This window comes from Gopherus evgoodei, unplaced genomic scaffold (genome assembly GCF_007399415.2).
Source record: "Gopherus evgoodei ecotype Sinaloan lineage unplaced genomic scaffold, rGopEvg1_v1.p scaffold_37_arrow_ctg1, whole genome shotgun sequence".
NCBI classification, from domain to species: domain Eukaryota; kingdom Metazoa; phylum Chordata; order Testudines; family Testudinidae; genus Gopherus; species Gopherus evgoodei.
The window spans coordinates 2948831-2969677 of record NW_022060049.1 but is presented as its reverse complement, the minus strand read 5'-3'; the positions used below and the strand labels follow the sequence as shown (position 1 = coordinate 2969677).

At 44.0% G+C, this 20847-nt stretch overlaps 1 protein-coding gene across 9 annotated transcripts in view; it reads right to left on the bottom strand.

Annotated features, from left to right (window-relative positions):
- The window catches only part of EVI5L (ecotropic viral integration site 5 like), a 97974-nt gene extending 77865 nt beyond the window's left edge, over positions 1 to 20109 (bottom strand). For 7 of the 9 annotated variants that reach the window (XM_030545349.1, XM_030545341.1, XM_030545345.1 and 4 more), the window contains exons 1-2: positions 19758 to 19917; positions 3919 to 4145 (exon numbers count right to left, since the gene is read on the bottom strand). In XM_030545349.1, coding sequence (XP_030401209.1) covers positions 3919 to 4100 — 182 coding nt within the window. In that variant the 5' untranslated portion in view covers positions 4101 to 4145; positions 19758 to 19917. Of the gene's footprint in view, positions 1 to 3918; positions 4146 to 19757; positions 19918 to 20023 lie in introns of those variants that run through there. The other 2 variants (XM_030545342.1, XM_030545348.1) reach the window with 2 other exon arrangements.
- Positions 20110 to 20847: the final 738 nt, after the last annotated feature.

The following is a 20847-nucleotide window of genomic DNA, read 5'->3' as shown; positions in this document are numbered from 1 at the left end:
TTTAACAGTGAAGATCAAAGTTTTAAACTAATTATTTTTAAACTTTGAAATTTGCATTTAAGCATAGGAGATGGGATTTTTTTGGAAGCAAGAACTACCTGGACCATCTTTTACCAGGGTAAGATGCAGCACATGATGCTATTTCAAATGGTCCTTGGCAGATACTTTAAGGAAATAACTTTAATAAAGTCCTCTTCAACAGATCCTCTAACCCATATGGTGGCTCACAACCCCTTAATGGGTCATGAGAAGGCCCCGGGGGGGGGGGGGGGACGAGGAGAACGGGAGAATGAGCCCACGGTGTGCTCACCCCAGAGCAGCTCCTGTCCCATGGGGGTGAACCTGGCTCCCTGCTCTGGGAGTTGTGAGCTGTTGCATGGGGTTGCAGTGTGACTCAGGTTTGGCCTGGCTGTGGGGTGAGTGTGGGTGGCCTTCCACTCCAAACTAATCCTGCCTTTGGGGCCTCCCCTCTGCACCTGACTGGGATTAGGATTGCAGTGCCAGGATGAAGTGTGTTGCTGAAGGTGGTCAGTGCCCCCTCAGTGGGGCAAGGAGGAGGAGAAGCTGGCAGAGGAGTAGAAGAATGCTGGCCTATAATACTGGCCCTCCCATGAATTTGGATCCTGTGTGGGTCACAGAAAAAAGGCAAGATGCAGTTAGTGGGTCATCTTAGTAAGAAGGTTGGGAAATTCTGATCCTAACTCCCTCTGTCTCCTACTAGGGAAATAGGATAGTAAACGGTTAACTGGTAAGCATTAGTCTTACAGGTTAACTGCTCTAACTAGTAACCCCAACTGCGATGGCCAGAACAAACTCAGCCCTGGGCCAGCTGGAGCAGCCCCCAACCCCAACCCTAGCCGCACCAGCCTCAGCCCCAGCGGTTAACCGATATAATTAGGGGTGTCAATTAATCACAGTTAACTCACACAATTAAACTCAAAAATTAATCGTGATTAATCACACTTATAACAATAGAATACCAGTTGATATGTTTTTCTACATTTTCAATATTGATTTCAATTACAACAGAGTACAAAGTACACAGTGCTCACTTTATATTATTTTTTATTACAAATATATGCACTGTAAAAATGACAAAGACAAACAGTATTTTTCAATTCACCACATACAAGTACTGAAGTACAATCTCTTTATGCTGAAAGTGTAACTTACAAATGCAGATTTTTGTTGGTTACATAACTGCTCTCAAAAACAAACCAGTGTAAAACTTTAGAGCCTGCAAGTCCATTCAGTACTACTTCTAATTCTGCCAATCGCTAAGACAAACAAGTTTGTTTACATTGTCAGGAGATACTGCCTGCTTCTTATTTACAATGTCACCTGAAAGCAAGAACAGATGTTTGAATGGCACTTTTGTAGCCACTGTTGCAAGGTATATGCAATCTAGATATGCTAAACATTCGTAGGGCCCTCTCATCTTCGGCCACCATGCCAGAGGACATGCTTCCATGCTGATGATGCTCATTAAAAAAATAATGCATCATTTAAATTTGTAACTGTACTCCTGGGGAAAGAATTGTATGTCTTCTGCTCTGTTTTATCCACATTCTGCATATATTTCATGTTATAGCAGTCTCAGATGATGATCCGGCACGTTTGTTTTAAGAACACTTTCACAGCAGATTTGACAAAACACAAAGAAGGTACCAATGTGAGATTTCTAAAAATAGCTACAGCACTGGACCTAAGGTTTAAGAATCTGAAGTGCCATCCAAAATATGAGAGGGACAAGGTGTGGAGCATGCTTTCAGAAGACTTAAAAAGAGCAATACTTCAACATGGAAACTACAGAACCCAAACCACCAAAACAGAAAATCAATCTTCTGCTGGTGGCATCTCAATCAGATGATGAAAATGAACATGTGTCAGTCTGTACTGCTTTGGATTGTTATCCAGCAGAACCCATCATCAGCACAGATGCATGTCCCCTGGAATGGTGGTTGAAGCATGAAGAGACATATGACTCTTAAGTGTACCTTGCACACATATCTAGCAACACCGGCTACAACAGTGCAATGAGAACACTTGTTCTCACTTTCAGGTGACACTGTAAACAAGAAGGGGGCAGCATTATCTCCTGCAAATGTAAACATATTTGTTTGTCTGAGCGATTGGCTGAACAAGAAGTAGGACTGAGTGGACTTTCAGGCTCTAAAATTTTACATTTATTTTTGACTGCAGGGTTTTTTTGTACATAATTCTATATTTGTAAGTTCAACTTTCATGATAAAGAGATTGCACTACAGTATCTGCATGAGGTGGATTGAAAAGTACAATTTAATCTTTCTTACAGTGCAAATATTTGTAATCAAATATAAAGTGAGCACTGTATACTTTGTATTGTGTATTGTAATTAAAATTAATATATTTGAAAAAGTAGTAAACAGCCAAAATATTTAAAATAAATGGCATTCTATTGTTGTTTAATCACATGATTAATCATGATTAATTTTTTTAATTGCTTGACAGCCCTAGATACAATTTTAATCGTTTACACGTACACGGTTAACATTTTAAAACAATATTTACATCCCTATCTCCAACAGGCTGCAGATTACAAGGTGTTAGCAACATTCTTGTACTTTGTTAAAATGCAGCTATTTGCTTTGTTTCCCAGAGAATCATCAAGGACTGTTTGTATGGACAGTTGACAAAAAAAGTTCCAGCTGCCATGAGCTAAATTACCATGCGTGTAAACACCAAAGTCTCCCCATTCTAAAAAAGAACAAGCTGTGGAAACACCCACATCTCACAGGGAAGTTGATGCCTTCCCTTAACCCTTTGTTTTGCAAACTTGAGCTGAGCAAGGCTCTTTACACTTCCAGCATCCAGACCTCTCGCGTTTGGGTCAGATGTTAAAGAACATGTTCACTTGTATTATAAAAACACAGAACCAACAAGGGAATCATTCCCATCAAACTGAAGATGAGGCAGATATTAAATCAATCAGGAAATAGGATGCCATTGCCTTTATCCAGAGATCTTTTGTCCCAGGACAAATGCTACAGGCCAATTTTTCTCCTTGGATGCTTAGAGGTAACATCTATCGACTTTAAGGGGATTCAGGTGCACGTCTCCAAGGGTAGAACTTGGCCCAAACTAATTAAGCTTCACAACCCTTCTTTGGGAAAGGTAAGTACTATTATCCCCTATTTTCAAGATGGGTAAAACAAGGCACAGAATGATGAAATGACTTGCCTCACACTACAGATTAAGAGGCAGAGTGGGAAAAGATGTCCACCCCCCAGTTTTGCAGATCAGATAATTTGTCTGTTACTGTGGACACTATGCACTGTGTGAGGTGGAGGCGTTCTGTAAACAGCTACCTAACTGGAATGACACCTACTATGGAGCAAGTGCTAGGCACCTCAAGACAGATGAAACATCAGAAAGAATGAGATCTGCCGGACAGAGTAACTCAAGTGATTGGCCGAAATATATGGGGCCTTTCACCTCTAGATCACTGAAGCAAAAAAGTGACCCAGTTTAGTAAAAACTCTTGGTCACTATCATTTATCTTCTGGCTGCAGGGGGATCTCTGAAGTGATCTGCTGGTGGGGGGGAAGGAAGCTTGCATACACTTGCCACTAGCACAAGACTGTGTCAGTCACAACTGATGTCTTACTGATAGTCAGGAGTGAGGCTAAGGATGGTATGGGCCTTACAAGCAAAGCTGTCCTTTCACCTGAAGAGGCAATCCCTCCAGGTCAGGGCTGAGATACATTGTTGGAGCACTTTAGCAGTATTGTTCTTTGGTGGTTTCACACGACGGTTCAGACACAGGTGATGACACATTGCACACTACAGTACATACAGACTTCTTGGATTATAAATTACCACCTAACAGCCTTGGCCTCCTCAGCAACTGGATACACTAGAACTTAAAGCTTCCCTCACCTGTTCTGCTCCTCCAGCTTTGCCAACAGCTCCAGCTCATCTGGGCTTAGGTTCTCTGAATCTGAGGTGGGGGAGCACGCAGGCGCAGAGTTGACAGAAGAAAGAGCCTCGTGGGAGGAAGAGTCTGGGCTGACTGCCGGACTTGCCATCTCAGGAAGGCTGAGGGTATCAGGGATGTTCATTCGCAAAATCCACAAGAACACCCTTCAGGAAAGTCAGAGTTTCATCTGGAAGTGAACAAGCAGCATCAATACACATGGACAGCACCAAGTCTATACAGGAACTCCTCACTTAATGTTGTAGTTATGTTCCTGAAAAAAGTGACTTTAAGCGAAACAATGTTAAGTGAATCCAATTTCCCCATAAGAATTAATGTAAATGGGGGGGTGTTAGGTTCCGGGGAATTTTTTTTCACGACAGACAGACAGTGTCTCTCTCTCTACACACATACATACATACACACACACAAAGTTTTAAACACACAATTTAATACTGGTACACAGTGATGATGATTGTGAAGCTTGGTTGAGGCAGAGTAGTCAGAGGGTGGGATATTCCCCAGAGAATGCCTTACTGCTAAAAATGAACTAGCAATTAACTGAGTGCTCAAGGGTTAACTCTCACAACACTCTGCAAGGCAGCAGGAAAGGAGGGAGGGCAGACAGAGAGACACACCCTGTGTGTGAGAAAAAAAGTGCATTTCCCCTTTAAGTAGCTGACCCCAGGCTTAGGTACACTGCCTTGTTAATTAAATCAGCTTACTGAGACCGGAGACAGCAGCTACTGCCTAGAAGCTCCCTCCCTCTGTCATGTGTCGTTCCCCCCCCTCCCCGGTTCTATGGAAGATGAGGTAAGCAGGGTGCAGGAGCAGGAGGGAGGGGGAGACACCCTGACATTAGCCTCCTTCTTCCCCCTCCCCACATACAGCAAGCAGGAGTCTCTGGGAACAGCTCCAAGACGGAGAGCAGGAACAGCATATGGCGGGGGGGGGAGGGGAGAACAGCTGCTGCACAGGGAACTTAGGGTAGTGGGGAGCTGATGGGGGGCTGCTGGTCCACTCTGGTTCTAACCACCCACTAGCTAGCTGCAATGGGCTGCTCTTCCTGCAAGCAGTGGACAAAACAGGCAGCTGCTAAACGACGTTAGACGGAAGCATTTCACAACTTTAAATGAGCATGTTCCCTAATTGATCAGCAACTGAACATCAAAACAATGTTAACTGGGATGACTAAGTATTAGGTGAACTGAAAAATACTGTATTTCTTTGGTTTTTAGGGTCCAAATACTTGTAATCAAAAATAAATATAAAATGAGCACTGTTCATGTGTTCTGTATTGTAACTGAAATCAATATATTTGCAAATGTAGAAAAATCCAAAAATATTTAAATAAACGGTATTCTGTTATTGTTTAACTGTCAAGTATCAGAGGGTAGCCGTGTGTGATTAATCGGAATTATGTTTTTTAAATCACTTGATAGCCCTAATGCTACCCCAACATTGTACTGACTGAAAAGTAGATTATCTTCAACTCAGCACTCCAGGTCTAGTCTCATGCCCTTTTGTTTCCATTAGGAATGGCTCAACTACTCATTGCAGAGATTCATGTCCACGTTGGCCTCAACCAAAGCTGTCTGTCATGGTCTCTCCCAGGCCCAAGACTCCAGACTTTGCAACCACTCTTTGCAGTCTTTCACCATAAGGGAGCTTTTAGGAAAGGATCACATCTCCAGCAACAAACTGCCCCTTTGTACAGGTTTAATTTTATGTTGTTTAAAAACCAATTTACATAAATTGATGCATAAGCCACGATTAAATTTAACTCAGTTTAAAGTCTACTAAGGTTAACCTGGCTTAATTAAATTAATTGTTAAGTCAATAAACCAGATTTAGGGCTTGTCCACACAAGGAGTTATTCTGAAATATCTATTCCTGATTAACTTCATGTGTAGACACCCTTATTCTGGAATAGGAGTGCCAGATTCCAAATTAGTTTCTCTGAATTGGATTAAGCTAATTTAGAATCAGGCAGTCTTAATCCAGAATAACAGTATCCACACATGGAGTTAACCAGGAACAGTTAATCTGCTTTAAATTATCACCCTATTTTATTCTAGTTTATCTTTCACAAATTGATAAATCCTGAGATTTAAGAGTAATAACTCTTGATGGCACTGGTTTAACTAAATTAGTTTTTGGTTTTTTTAAATCATACCTATAGTTAAACTGGTGCAACTTTGAATACTGACAATGTTTTAGCATTCTGGTAGGACATGGACTCAGAGGGGACAGCACCTCTACTGGTGGACCTAAAGCACCATGGGTTTTCCATAGATGGCTTACACCCAAATACTAACCAGGCCTGACTCCCATTACTTGCAAGATCTGACAAGATCACAACCCAAATTCATGTATGGCTGCAGACCATACTATCTATTTTAGGTACTTAGATGGCTCCCATTACCATGATATCTGAGTGCCCCTCAACAGTTAGCATATTTATCCTGACAACACTTCTGTGACATAGAATAGTGTTTGCAAGCCAATTTGAATTAAGTTTTTCAAGACAGAGGGAAGTCACATGTAGCTAGTTTATACCCACCCACAGAATTCCTTTCATCTATGGATTTTGTAAATTTAAAATTTTAAAAACCTTAGTCAAGTTTCTCAGAGATGATTTGTTGGATGGTGACAGACATAACAGCAACCTTAGCTATGAATTAATTTTATAGGTTGGTGTCAGCCTTCAGGTTACTAAAATGTGGTTTAGTTTATGTATTAATACAATATTTTACAGAAAAATTCCTCCCAGAGGAGGGCAAGACTAGAGTGATTGAGACAGAGCAGTCCACAGAGTCTACTTTGTGTGTCACAAACATTAGTAGCATGCAGAAGGATATTTCCTCATGCTCACATACCCTTTCTTAAGTTTGATCTCAAGCTGGCAGAGCACTACACTTTCCAGGGACAGAAACAGCTATCCCTTCAACCTGGACCCACCGCTCAGGTATATTTTTAAACCCTCTGTGCTGCTGCTCTTAGTCTAACAAGCTTGAATCAATGTCTCGTGAGGTTAACTATTTAGGGCATTCCACACAGGTATGGAAACCAAGTAAGGTACTTTGACCGCCGAGTGATTGATAGAGGTTTCCCATCTTGCTCCAACAAGTCTCCCTTATATGAAATCTAAAAGAGTACACTCCACATGTAGTCAACTAAGTGGCCTTTCCTCATGGCATACAGAGTGAAATGTTTTAAAACCAGCTAGCGTGTGGGGTTGGGATGGTTGGAAGGCAGATGTGTCCACAAGTCAAAGAGGTCTGCAGAATGAAAGAGTTGGAGGAATAGTGTACTAGCCACCACTGGGCCAGATGGGGGTAGGTGGGGGCAAATCAGAACAAGGCTCTGACAGGAAAATGCTTTCAGGGCTGCTGTCCCTCTGTGACAACTTCTAACAGTCAAGTCTTTGGTAGATCTGCCATTACAATTCCCCTATCACTTCCTACACCTTTTTAGGAGGAGAATACTTCTGTATCAACACTTTGTGCAGCCTATATCTGTATTAACTTTATGGCAAAAAGGTACTTGCTGAAACAGACATTGAAAACCACACATGAAGATCTGAGATGTTAGACTCGGACAGAACTACATAAGGAATGCTAGAGGGTCTCATTCTGCCCTACACCCTAACCTGCAATTTGGCTACCTCTACCCAATTAGTAGGGTGACCATACATCCCATTTTGGCCAGGACAGTACATTTTTTAAACCTCATCCCGGCTGTCCCAACGTTTTTGGCAAAATTGGGCATTTATCTTGTTTGCTCTTGCCATCTGATCATCAGTTTTGCCAAAAAAGTGGGGTGCAACCCCTGGGGTGGGGTGCGGGAGGAGTGACACCACCAGCCCCTTGCAGGAGGGAGGGCTCAAGAGAGCAGCTTACGCTAGGCCAGTCCCGCACGGGGGAGTCTTGGGCCAGCTCCTGGCACAGGGGGAGAGAGGGCTTCAGGCTGGTCCTGCACAGGGAAGCATGGGGAAGGGAAGGGGGCTTCAGGCTGGCCTCTGGGGTGTCCTGTTTTCTCTTTGGGAAAATATGGTCACCCTACCAAATAGGATGAAGAGTCTGGCATACTGAGCTCAACTTGAGAAGACCAATAGAGTATATGGATACCTCAGGAAAGAAAGACTTCACAATATTGAAAAGTTTCTGTAAGTACAGCAGGTTCATAATACTGCTTAGGAGTACAGAAGGCAACAAAAGGAGCTAAATATATTGTTCTCATACTGGGGATAAAACACTGAAACAAGGCCAAGGAGGCTCATATATTACACTGAAGCATCAGGTCTGTAGCACTGAGATGTATCTAAATCAGTGGCAGACCCTGGTGGGCAAAGGGGACTTAAGCATCAATTTCTGCTGAGCACAAACACTCATTTAAAGAAAAAAACCCCACACACATCAGTCTGATTTGCACCGGTGCTGTGCAGCCACAGCTCCCACTGAGTTGAGTGAAAGCTGCAGGTGCTCAGTGCTTCTGAAAATCAGGTCACAAGGCTTTTAGCTTGCATTTATTGCAGAGAACCTTCCAAAAGTGGAGCCATACAGGGCTGTTTCCCTGAGACTATAGGCAGACATCTGGTACATCTCTCCCTGCCCATTGCTTTCCAAACAAGCAGCAAAGTGAAATCAACAAGACTCATACTAGTTTCACCCTGGTTGTTCTAGGCAGCCAGGAAACTGACAATAATATCAAATTAAAATGTAGGCTGTTGTAGCTGCAAGCAGTGATACTATTTGTGAGGGACAACCATTCCCCTTGTCGTCGTTCCCCCTCTTCCCCCCCTCCTAAAGAAACCACCACCACCACCGAGGCTAGAGGAAGGATAGAACAGGAGATCCCTCCTTAGTATTTAGGAGCCTTTGGAATGTGGGTGGAAGGGAAAAGAAAGAGCTCATCCCTTCCAGTAGCTTGGGATCTGTGTAGAGCGCAGAAAGCAACAGGCTTCAAAATGTGGTATATCTATCAGCTAAGGGCAATGAAAAATAAAGACGTATATAAAATAATTAAATTAAAAAAAAAAAAAAAAAAGAGTCCTTGGAAGGACCTCCCCTCATCCCCTCCAGTAGCTGGAAGTGGTGGAGCGGAGCTTCTCGGTAAGGCACTGGTTCTGGACCTAACTGGTGTCTCCATCTTTTGTATCAACCTCTGTCCAGTAATGTGTAGTCCTCTAGAAATCCATCATGCCTTGCCCTAGTTATGATAATAGGGCTGATTAATCAGCGATAAATGATTATGTTGATTCCTACTAATTTTATAGCTATTTGTCAGCTGCAAACATGTAACGTGCTTCAATTTCCCCCCCTTTCCCTTAATACAGGAAGAGTATGACATGTTCTTATAAATGCGGCTGAGATTTATTTGCTGACACCAGGGCATTACGGTAAAATGACAACTATTATCCACAGACTGGAAGCACCATGTCTGAAACACGCAAAGTTAATTTTACCACCATGAACAATGCAGCAGCTCTGCCTGTTTTAACAGACCCAGACACTTTTAAAAGGGAACATTTTCTAGTGCCTATTAATAAAAGTGATCCCTTATGCTTCTTGGGTTACTTGAGCATTGTTTCACATCCAGCTCTTCTGAGCATCCCTGTTACAACAGGCAACTGGCAGCTATGTGCAGGTTTGGATGCAAGGAAGAGGCACTTACAAGGTACACTGTAGCAATCAGTGCCAAAATCCTGCTTCTCATTCTTAGATCTAAAAAGGTTTCACTGCAAACACGCTTGCTGGGTGTGAAGCATTTGATCATCTCTTCCCTGTCACTATGCAAAAATGCCTCTGCCATTGTACATTTCTCAGTCTTCTTTCGGGGAGGAGGAGCTCAAGGAGCAAATCTGGTTTAACAGCTCCTAATAACAATGGAAATTATACATGATACCAAAAACTCTTCATAATTGTACCCACTCATGTTTGTAATCAACTGAACACAAACACCTCTTTCATGTTTCTATATGAACTCTGAATAATCATGATCACTACACAATTCATTGTTACAAAAATGGGCATTATGCAAGGAGTATGATTAGGTGACAGATTCTAGCACAGTATGTAGCTGGTTATAAATCAGAGGACAGGACTCATTAGCTAATTGTTTATAACATTAATAAAGTATGTTTTGTTACAGGTAACAACCCTTTGAGAAGACAGGTATAAGCAGATACCTGCACTGCTCAAAAGGTGTGGCTGAAAAGGCTTCACCTTCAGCCTTACAGAATAGGCTAAGGTCATAAACAAACAGGAACACATGACAAAGCCAACCTGAAAACCAAATCAATCATGACATTTCAAAAGCTACAGTGCTACATTGGGAATGGCACTGAGCTTGCAGGACCCTAATTTGATTCCTAGCACAAGATGGTGCCTATTGCTAGTAAGGGCAACCTGCAGTAACTACCAGAGGACAGAACAGTAACAGAAATGTTATAAACAGCTCTGAGCTGAGAGGAGAAACAACCAAACCATCCTGAGAAACAGGGGTTTTGGAAGACAAGGCATTGTTAATAATTAATACGCCTTATTTACATGCATCAGGTTTAATTCAATCTCCACGCAAACCAGATGCCATCAGAATAGGAATAAGGGAATGCCAATTGTTAAAGATGCTTGCTTTGGTTTCCTTCAAGAAGGATTAAGTTGTGCTATAATTTTAAATGGTCAGAAACTGTCTATCCTAGTCAGGGAGCAGCATTTTATATAGTTTCCTACACTTCATCAGAAGGAAAGTGGCAGGGCCGGCTCCAGGCAACAGCAAAACAAGCAGGTGCTTGGGGTGGCACATTTCTAGGGGCGGCATTCTGGCACCGGCCATCATAGGTGCCGACTCCGGGGCATGGGGAAAAAGTGCCCCTGCTGTGGCCCCAGCTCGCCTCTGCTCTGCCTCCACCTGCTCCCCATAGCATGCCACTGCCGCTCCGCTTCTCCCCCTTCCTCCCAGGCTTGCTGCGCACGAAACAGCTGTTTTGTACACAGCAAGTCTGGGAGGGAGGAGAAGCCAAGCAGCGGGGCGCTTGGGGGAGGTGGCGGTGGTGGAGCGGAGGTGAGCTGGAGTGGGGAATGGTTCCTTTACCTCTCGTTACTTCCTGCGTGCCCCCCACCCTAGCTCACCTCTGCTCTGACTGCTCCCCTGAACGTGCCGTCACTCCACTTCTCTGTCCTCCCTCACCTGAGGGAGTGGGGAGAAGCGAAGCAGCGGCGCACCTGGGTGAGCTAGGGTGGGAGGTCGTGGGGGGCCCCAGAAAGCAATGGGAGGGGAAATGAGGCACACCTGGGGGAGGAGGCGGGGCTGGGGATTTGGGGAAGGGGTTCGGAAGGGGTGAAGCTGGGGCGGGGTCGAGGGGCATGAAAAAAAGGGGGGTGGCCTAAATTTTTTCTTTTTTACTTGGGGTAGCAAAAATCCTAGAGCCGGCGCTGGAATGTGGGCACACTAAACACACTAAAAACCTGGAACAGCCAGACAGAAAGAGTGGATAAATAAGACACCACCTCATAACAACTTACGTTATTTCAGTTTGGAGTATAGTGTTACCATACCGTTAGGTTAATAGTTCTGAAGTTCAGCAAAGTTTAACCAAAACATTTCAAGTCTAAAGGGCATAGCTACTTGGCCCTCGAGGAAAGATGGGAATTAAATTGTTAACAGAAGTGGCTGCATTATAAGGAACTGGCTAGTAATTTTTTTTTTTTTAAAAAAGGAAAAACACCAAGACCTAGATTAAGGTTGAGCAATTCTGCTTCCAACTCCATGATCTGCTTCAGACTGGTCCAGGACAACTGACACTACTACTCTTGCTCCATTGCACAGTTACGATTTTCTGTAAATTATTAAATTCTATGCTCAAAAATAAAGCAGAAGAGCCATACTGAAGACTTCACGGAGATCTCTGTGAAGTCTTCAGTATCATTTACAGTGAAAAGATCACTTCTCTACTGTCTATGATTCTGTTGAACTATTCTGTGATGCCTAAGAAATAATAGTCTTGAAGTAAATTTGCATAGATTCAGCCAGCCTATAAAATCTTCCTTAAATTGTTTTGAATAGATCTTATTTTTAAATCTCTCGGGAACAAAAACATATGTTTTCAGAAGCAAGTATTGCCTATACTGGAATCTTAATTTTAATTTTAAACACACATCCTCCTTTCTCTTATTAACATCACCAGCAGAAACACACACATACACAGAGACCGATAGCCTTCTGATAACATGCTTAAAATTCATTGCAATGCCTTGAGTTCTACAGTAATGACATGACCTTATGCACACAAAAAAATTTCCCTCAAATTTTCCACCATGGGACAGGCAAGGACATCAGAACTCTATAGCGTGGGATATGCAAAGATTAAACGGCTACTGGTTTATTCATACCAGTACAGTTAACCATTAGCAGCTGTCACCCACAATTCCAGAAGTTAATTTAGTTCCTGGTTGAATTATCACATGTTCAGGCAAAGAGAAGGATAAGAATATATTTAATATAATAAACCCTTCATTTTAGTATGACTGTCCAATCCAGATATTTAACATTGCCATAAGTGCTCAAAATAAAAAACTTTGTTCTTCCTAGCTCTGAAGTTTACAGTGTCTTAATTTAGCCGCTCTACATCATCCAAGATGTAGGCTCCTCTAGGTTGCTGGTTCAAATCCATTTCTGACCATAGTAACCAAAAGTAACAGCCATCTGAAGGCTGTTTTGGGGATTATATGAAATGAGCCGGGGGTCTGTATAGTTTTCAGCAGTCCTGTGTTGTATGAAGCTACTATCACATTTGATGCTATGTAACAGGTTTGTAGACAGTCTCAGAGAGGCTAGGGCTGAATAGACAGACAAATTGAACACCCAGCGCTACCTCCAAGGCAGAGGTGAAGTACATTGCTGCAGGCAGCATGTGGGAAAGATTGCCCTTTTATTGTCCTGGGGACAGACAGAGGACTTTAGCCTCAAAGACATTTTTAATCTGTGGTAGTAAATTCACTTAAAAAAAATTCAGGGGGCTAACCTGTAGAGACAGGTCACTCCAGCTACCAGCAGGACATTAATGAGCCCCTATTATTGGTCCCCCCCCTACATCCTATGGGGGAGAGCAGGGCCTGTTATGTATACAGAGGTAGGAGTGATTAAGCTCACCCTCACTATCCTACCAGCATAGTTTTGCAAAAAACAAATCAGTTGCAGAGAAACTAATGTTTCTGATTGCCTTCTATCATGAGATAACTGGCTCTGTGGAAATGGGGAGGTGGTGGATGTGATATATCTTGACTTTAGCAAAGCTTTTGATACCATCTCCCATGGTATTTTTGCCAGCAAGTTAAAGAAGTATGGATTGGATGAATGGACTATAAGGCAGATAGAAAGCTGGCTAGATTGTCGGGCTCAACAGGTAGTGATCAATGGCTCAATGTCAGGCTCAATGGCAGCCAGTATCAAGCAGAGTGCCCAGGGCCAGTTTTGTTCAACTGGTAGATGCACTAGAGGGTAGGGATAGGATCTAGATAACTTGAAAGATTGGGCCACAAGAAATCTGATGAGGTTCAACAAGGACAACTGCAGAGTCCTGCACTTAGGAAGGAAGAATCCCATGTACCGCTACATGCTGGGGACCGACTGGTTAAGCAGCAGAAAAGGACCTGGGGGATTACAGTGGACAAGCTGGATATGAGTCAGCAGTATGCCCTTGTTGCCAAGAAACGCCAACAGTATATTGGGTTGTATTAGTAGGAGCACGGCTAGCAGATCGAGGGAAGTGATTATTCCCCTCTATTCAGCACTGGTGAAGCCACACCTGGAGTACTGCGTCCAGTTTTGGTACCATCACTACAGAAAGGATGTGGACAAATTGGAGAGAGTCCAGTGGAGGGCTACAAAAATGATTAGGGGGCTAGGGCACATGACTTACGAGGAGAGGCTGAGGGAACTGGGGTTATTTAGTCTGCAGAAGAGAAGAGTGAGGGAGGATTTGATAGCAGCCTTCAACTACCTGAAGGGGGGTTCCAAAGATGATGAAACTAGGCTGTTCTCAGTGGCAGCAGATTGACAAAACAAGAAGCAACGGTCTCAAGTTGCAGTGGGGGAGGTGTAGGTTGGATATTAGGAAACATTATTTCACTAGGAGGGTGATGAAGCACTGGAATGGGTTACCTAGAGAGATGGTGGAATCCCACCCATAGAGGTTTTTTAAGGCCCAGCTTGACAAAGCCCTGGCTGGGATGATTTAGTTGGTGTTGGTCCTGCTTTGAATTTGACTAGATGACCTCCTGAGGTCTCTTCCAACCCTAATATTCTAATGTTCATTTGTTGGCTGGCTCAATAAGGAAGCTACATGCTACTCCAGCCAGGCCTTACAATGTGGGATGCTTGAGGGTGGTGGGAGTCTTAAAAGTGCCATGGGATTCAGACAGGTGGTTTGAGGACTCGTGACATTCTCATTTGGCAGAGTAAATCTGGTTTCTGACCCAGGGGAAAGACAATTCATGTTTGTCATTCACTAGAGTCATTTCACTTTGTAATGAGCCTCAAAACAATATCTAAATAATGGGCAATCTTAAATGCTATATTAAAATCTATATTTCTGCGGAGGGAATATGATGGCAGCCCTAGGTCTGAGTTTTCTTGTTTTTGATTTAACCGAGACTGTATCCAGTGTTGAACTGCTCATGCAACAATGCTGATGTCAGACACAGAAGCAGCTCTAGTAATATGTTAAACTTTCCAGGCAAAAACTCAGTGAACTCTACGGTACAAGAATCATCTTCACTTCAGTGGCAGTTCTGAGTAACAACATGCCAAAAAGTATGGAGGGGGAAAAAAAAATAAAGTCAGAACACACCATCAGTGTTATCATTCAAAGCCTTACCACACTAGCCTTGCAAGGTGCTAATACCACAGTACAGGCACACTAGAATTATATAGCTAGGACAGCTACTCTGATGGCATAATCCCTATTAATAAAATTGCTCTCAATACCTCCAAACCCCCAAAGTTGTAGGAGGTCTTAGAGGACTGAGTGAACAGGTCTTGAACTCTAAAGCCCAAAGGTTTTCTCTTCAGGGCAGCAGCAAGATGCATTGGTATAAGCAGCATGTGGTGAAGCTATATTTAATCGGTGCTGTAAAAATTGTCCTTTAAGACAACCACCTAAATAGCCAATGAACAGTCTACCACCTAATACTCTGATTCCAAAGTCTTTTCCTCCCAATTTCATTCTGCACAATTCATTTTCAACACAGATTGTCAGTCTTTGTATGTAAGCAAAGATTTCATTGTGCTAAGCAAAAAAACGAACAGGAGTACTTGCGGCACCTTAGAGACTAACAAATTTATTTCAGCATGAGCTTTCGTGAGCTATAGCTCACTTCTTCGGATGCATAGAATGGAACACACAGACAGGAGATATTTATACATACAGAGAACATGAAACGGTGGAAGTATGCATACCAAACAGGAAGAGTCTAATCAACTGAGATGAGCCATCATCAGCAGGAGAAAAAAAACCTTTTGAAGTGATAATTAAGATGACCCATAGAAGGTGTGAGGAGAACTTAACATAGGGAAATAGATTCAATTAGTGTAATGACCCAACCATTGCCAGTCTCACTGGGAATTGAATCTATTTCCCTATGTTAAGTTCTCCTCATCTCAGTTGATTAGGCTCTTCCTGTTTGGTATGCATACTTCCACCTTTTCATGTTCGCTGTATGTATAAATATCTCCTGTTTGTGTGTTCCATTCTATGCATTCGAAGAAGTGAGCTGTAGCTCACGAAAGGTCATGCTGAAATAAATCTGTTATTCTCTAAGGTGCCGCAAGTACTCCTGTTCTTTTTGCGGATACAGACTAACACGGCTGCTACTCTGAAACCTGTCATTGCACTGAGCATCTCACAAGTATAGGCAATCCCATTTCAATAAGTTTCCTGGCATGACAAATTATAAGTGTTGCCAGAGCCAATACATCAGGACTCCACATATAGGTCAGTTTAGAAAGAACACCTTTAAATATACATTTTATAACACAGAATGATGTAATGTTGCTAGTATGCTTCAGAAAAACCGCAAGGTTATAAGGAAGCCTTAGTTCTCAGCCTACCAAACAGCTAACAAAGAATCTATTACTCCTAAGCACACCTATAAAGATCCACTGAGATCAATGTCACAGGCAACCCAGGACTTGATTACTTTATTACTAAATGTGAAAGTAAATAATGCTTTAAAGGGCCAGTGTCAAGACTGTTAGGTCTGAAATTAGATTCCCTAATAGTTCTGGATCTTGCATGATGCACACACATGCACATGTCACATCTTCTCTTCTAAGAACCATAGCAAGCCACTAGGGCCCTATAATTTCAAAGCATCTTGCACTCTAATGTGGACAGCAGAGAAGAGTAGATGGTAAAATTCATGCCTATAAGCCAGAGCAAGTTCAATGCTCTAGGATTGTTTGAAGTTGGCTATCCAACAGAGAAACTGGGTTTCACCCTAACTTGTGGCTTTTCTTTTGGATGGTAATAAAAGTATTGGCGAGCACTGGTTATTTCCCCACCCACTCCCAAATTAAACTTTTGTAGACAAATGTTCAGAGGCACTTCAGGATTTTAGGCAACTGAATCCTGGTCAGTGGGAACTGGACACTAAGTTTCTTTAGCCTCCTTTGAAAATCCAAAACTTAAATGTTATTGGGTTTTTCTGGAGGGTTGGGGACTTTTTTTGATGCATGAAATTTTCAGCACACTTTTCTGAAGTTTTCTAAAACAAAAATGTTGCCATCAGAGGAATTCACAAATGGATAAACAAGATTCAACTACTATGCAGAAAAATAATTTTATTTCAAATATAAAGTTGTTTTTCCCAATGGAGACGCCAACTGCAAAACCAGGTCCATTTATAATTTACAACTGGCAAGGACTTTGTCAACAGTATGTACATCATGTACTAGATTGATGTGACTTCATATCTTGGCTGTTATACTCTAAGTATCAAGAAGTATATTAATGTGAAAAAAATAAAGCATAGTGAAGAGAAACTCCACAGCCCTGGATCAAAAGTTTCCCTCTTCTGCTCAGTAGTCCAGGAAGGATATCTGGAAGTATTAACTGAGCCTGGAAACCTTGATATCAGTTGACCAAAAAGTCACATCATTCAAATTCTCTTTTCTTTCCACTTCAATTTTGACATGATTTCAGCAGCTGACATCTCAATCTCCAATGTCAGCGGTTCACTGTTACACTACTTGAAGGCTGATACACCAAGCTACTTTCAAATGGTAAATGGCACCAGTTTCTAACTGTTACGGCCCCATTTATTTTACGGAAGTTAGTACTCATTTTTTTTGCAACTGTGTATGAATTAATGTAGGCTAGCCTCTGGCAGTTTTACTACATCAGCTAAGCTTGCTGGAGGTGACTACACTATGGAAAAGATACCTTAGGCCTTGTCTACAAGAACAATTAGTTTGCAGCAAACTGAAATGGTAAGCTATTGGCCTAAAGCACTCTAACCACTCCAACACTGACAGACTGTGGCAGGCTAGCATGGGCCAGATTCATAGCCCATTTTACCACAAACAAATTGTTTGTGTAGACGAGCTCTTAGTGTAAATAGCCTGCCAGCTGCCAACATCATTTTATGCACTGTTCATGGGATCTGCCCACAACAAGTCTGAGCAATAGTTTTCAAAGCCATGCTGGCAGTGGAGGGTTGTCTATGCTAGGGCTCTCAACACTGTTAGCACTGATGGAGGTGAACGTCCAATGCCATAGTCAAAGTTCAGAGTGAGCTTTTACGAAAGACTGATGAAACTGCTTAAAGCTCCATTTATCCGAATGCTTGTGTCACTGCTAAAAATGGGTACCAGCTTTCTAAGTGCAAATGCACCCTAAAGTCAAGTGGAGAATGACAACACAGGACGGTGATCAAAATAATTTGATTTTTTTAAAAGGTCCCAATAAGTTGCAACTAAGGCTAACAACAAATGTTTTATATCCTTGAGAAGTTTTCCATTGGTACCTAGTCTGGTGATATGCAAGATTTCAGACTAGCAGTGCTTTCTTTGCATTGATCCAGGACTGACTACAGGAAGTCCCATGGACACCAAAATCAACCTAATTTTCATTTCCTGCAAGCAACCTACCAAGCAGCTAACAAACATCTGGGCCATTTTGAGGCATTTTCTTTCAGAAATACTCTACAAGCGAACCAGTCACAGCAGATATCTTTCTCTTAATAATTTAGCCAATTTTGGGTATACTGAATAGACAAATTTTAAACCCAGAGAGTGGAGCATTTAACAGCATTTTGGCAACCTTTCATTCAAAGGTGGTCAGTTGGCAGTGTATTTTTTTTAAAGTTATATCGAGAGGGTCAAGCTGTGTCCAAGGTTTCTACCCCGGTTACTAAATCCCACTAAAAATGAACACAATGGGCACAATAACAAACCTTCAGCTATAGAACAATTCAGTGGATGCCGCCATTACACCTGCCAAATGGTATCCAGTTAGACCAGAGGTTCTCAATCTTTTTCTTTCTGAGCCCCCACCCCTGACATAATATAAAAACTTCATGGCGCCTTGTGCCACAATAACTGGTTTTCTGCATATAAAAGCCAGGGCTGGCATCAGGGGGTTGCAAGCAGGACAACTGCCTGGGGCCCTATGCCTCAGGGGTTCCCACGAAGCCACGTTGCTCAGGCTTCAGTGTTCTGTCCTCAGTTCCAGCGAGTCCAATGCTGGCCCTGCTTAGAGGCCCCCTTGAAATCTGCTCAAGGCACCCTAGGGAACCCTAGACCGTTGGTTGAGAACTACTGAGTTAGACCTTGAGACAGCTCCTCATGTCTGTGCTGGGCTCGGCAAAGCCATCAACTAAAGGATTTTGGATACTGGCCTAGCAGCCCAAAAAAGGAGCAAGGCCCGCCCAAGAGCTAGAACTGGGAAATGAATATCTCAGTTTCAGCAGCAGATACCATTTCAGAAAAGGATGCAAGAGGAGGGCTCCTTCTAAAACACACCAAGTCAACCTGACCTAGATTTACATGTTTTTAACCCAGAAGATGGTAGCTTCTTGGATTGGGACACAGAGACAAATGAAAAGCTCATATCACAGAGACACAGCTTCAGTGGCCAGGAGCTGGTGATGTGCCAGTGTGTGCTGAAGGCAGATGTGCCAGCTCCTACCATCTTTTCCCTGCAAACAGAGGGGATCTGGCACTCTGCCTTCCTTATGCCCATCTCACAGGGATATGAGGGCTGTGGGCAGATTCCTCACCACCACCTCTTGGGATGGGGGTAACACTATGCCTGGGGAAATAGGGCATGTCTGAAATCCTCCTGGAGGGTGGGGGAAAAGGAGGGCACTAGGGAACATGTCTCTGGGCAAGTGACCAGACACTCCCTAGAGGGGAGGGCATGTTATGGGAGGGGGTTACAGATGCCACTCACCTAGCTAGGAGAGGAGGGCGAACCCAAAGCAGGAGGAGCTTGGTTTGGGGGTCAGGGTGAATCACTCCTGTCCCAGTGGGGGCTGGGCGAAGGAACAGGGCCTGCTGGTTGGGAGGGGGCCTGTCTTGGCTGGGGGTGGCAGGTGGAGTCTGGGAGCAGACATCCCCCTCCATCTTTCTGACGGGGACTGAGGGGGGAGGGTGGCTGGAGCGGGGGGCGGGGTAGCAGGCACCCCGCCGGGGTGTGTGGGGCCCCGCACACACAGGGATCAGGGTGTCTGGATGGGGGAAGGGCACTGGGAACCAGCCGCCCCCGGGCTGGGGGGAAGCCCCCGGCTGCTCCTCCTACCTGTGCGGCGCTGCCATAGTGGCTCCCCAGCCTCCTCCTCAGGGGGGCGGGGGACCGAACCCCGCGGGCCCGGCCTTCTCTCCCCCAGTCACCACATGAAGAGGGGCGGGGGCGCCGGGCACCGCAGCTGCCATGAAACCGCCCCCGCCGGCTGCCCGGACCAGACGGACGGACAGACTGACTGACAGGCGACTCCGCCCTCCTCCCCGCCCTCTCGCTCCGCTGGCCATTCCCGCCCCGAGAAGGTACACTCAGAGCCCGCCTACCGAGCCACATCCTCCAATCGGAGCTCAGGGCTGACAATCGGACCGTATTCGCACCCACCGGCAGCCGGAGATGGAATGAACTGCAGATCCGAGAGGGGAAGGAGGGAGTGGAGGCGGGGATATAAGCCACGCCTATTAAACGATTAACCAATAGACATCCGAGGATAGTTAATGGACAAGACTTCCCATCTATTGCGTTGAAAAAGACGTTGAGTGGCAGGACACAGGGGCGGGACTCCTCTTGTTGCAGAGACCAATAGGAATCGCTAGAGGAATTGATAGACAGATTTCTTCACCTATCAAGTGCAGAAAAGGTTTGGCATGCCATGCTCTGTGATGGAAGACAATAAAATCCCCATCTCTTGCTCCCAGGGCCAATACGTTAGCAGTCTAGTTTTGATTGACAGGTAATCAAACTGATCAGTTACAAGGAGATTTCAGAGTGGCAGCTCGGCAAACCAATGGATTGTGAAGAGTGAGCTGTCCGGGTCTGTCTCTGCCCTCTGAGCCGGAGAAGAGTCTAATTGGTAGAGAGCGGGAGACGGACAAGGGTCTCAACCTATGAGGCGTCGAGTAGCTTAAGTCGTGCTGCTGAAGGGAATTTTGCCTTGCCTTAGTTACCTTTCACCAGGTGGAGCCAAGCGCGGGAAGTGGGGAGAGGCAGGAGGGGAAACGCTGAGGGAGAGAGAGGTCCGGTTTACCAGAGGGGCTGGTAGTGGGTTCCCAGAGAGCACTGGGGGAGGGGGCCTGAGGGGTGGCAGGGGAGCATTGGGAGAGGGGGCCCTGAGGGATGGTGGGGGCTCCCAGAGAGCATGGGGGATCCC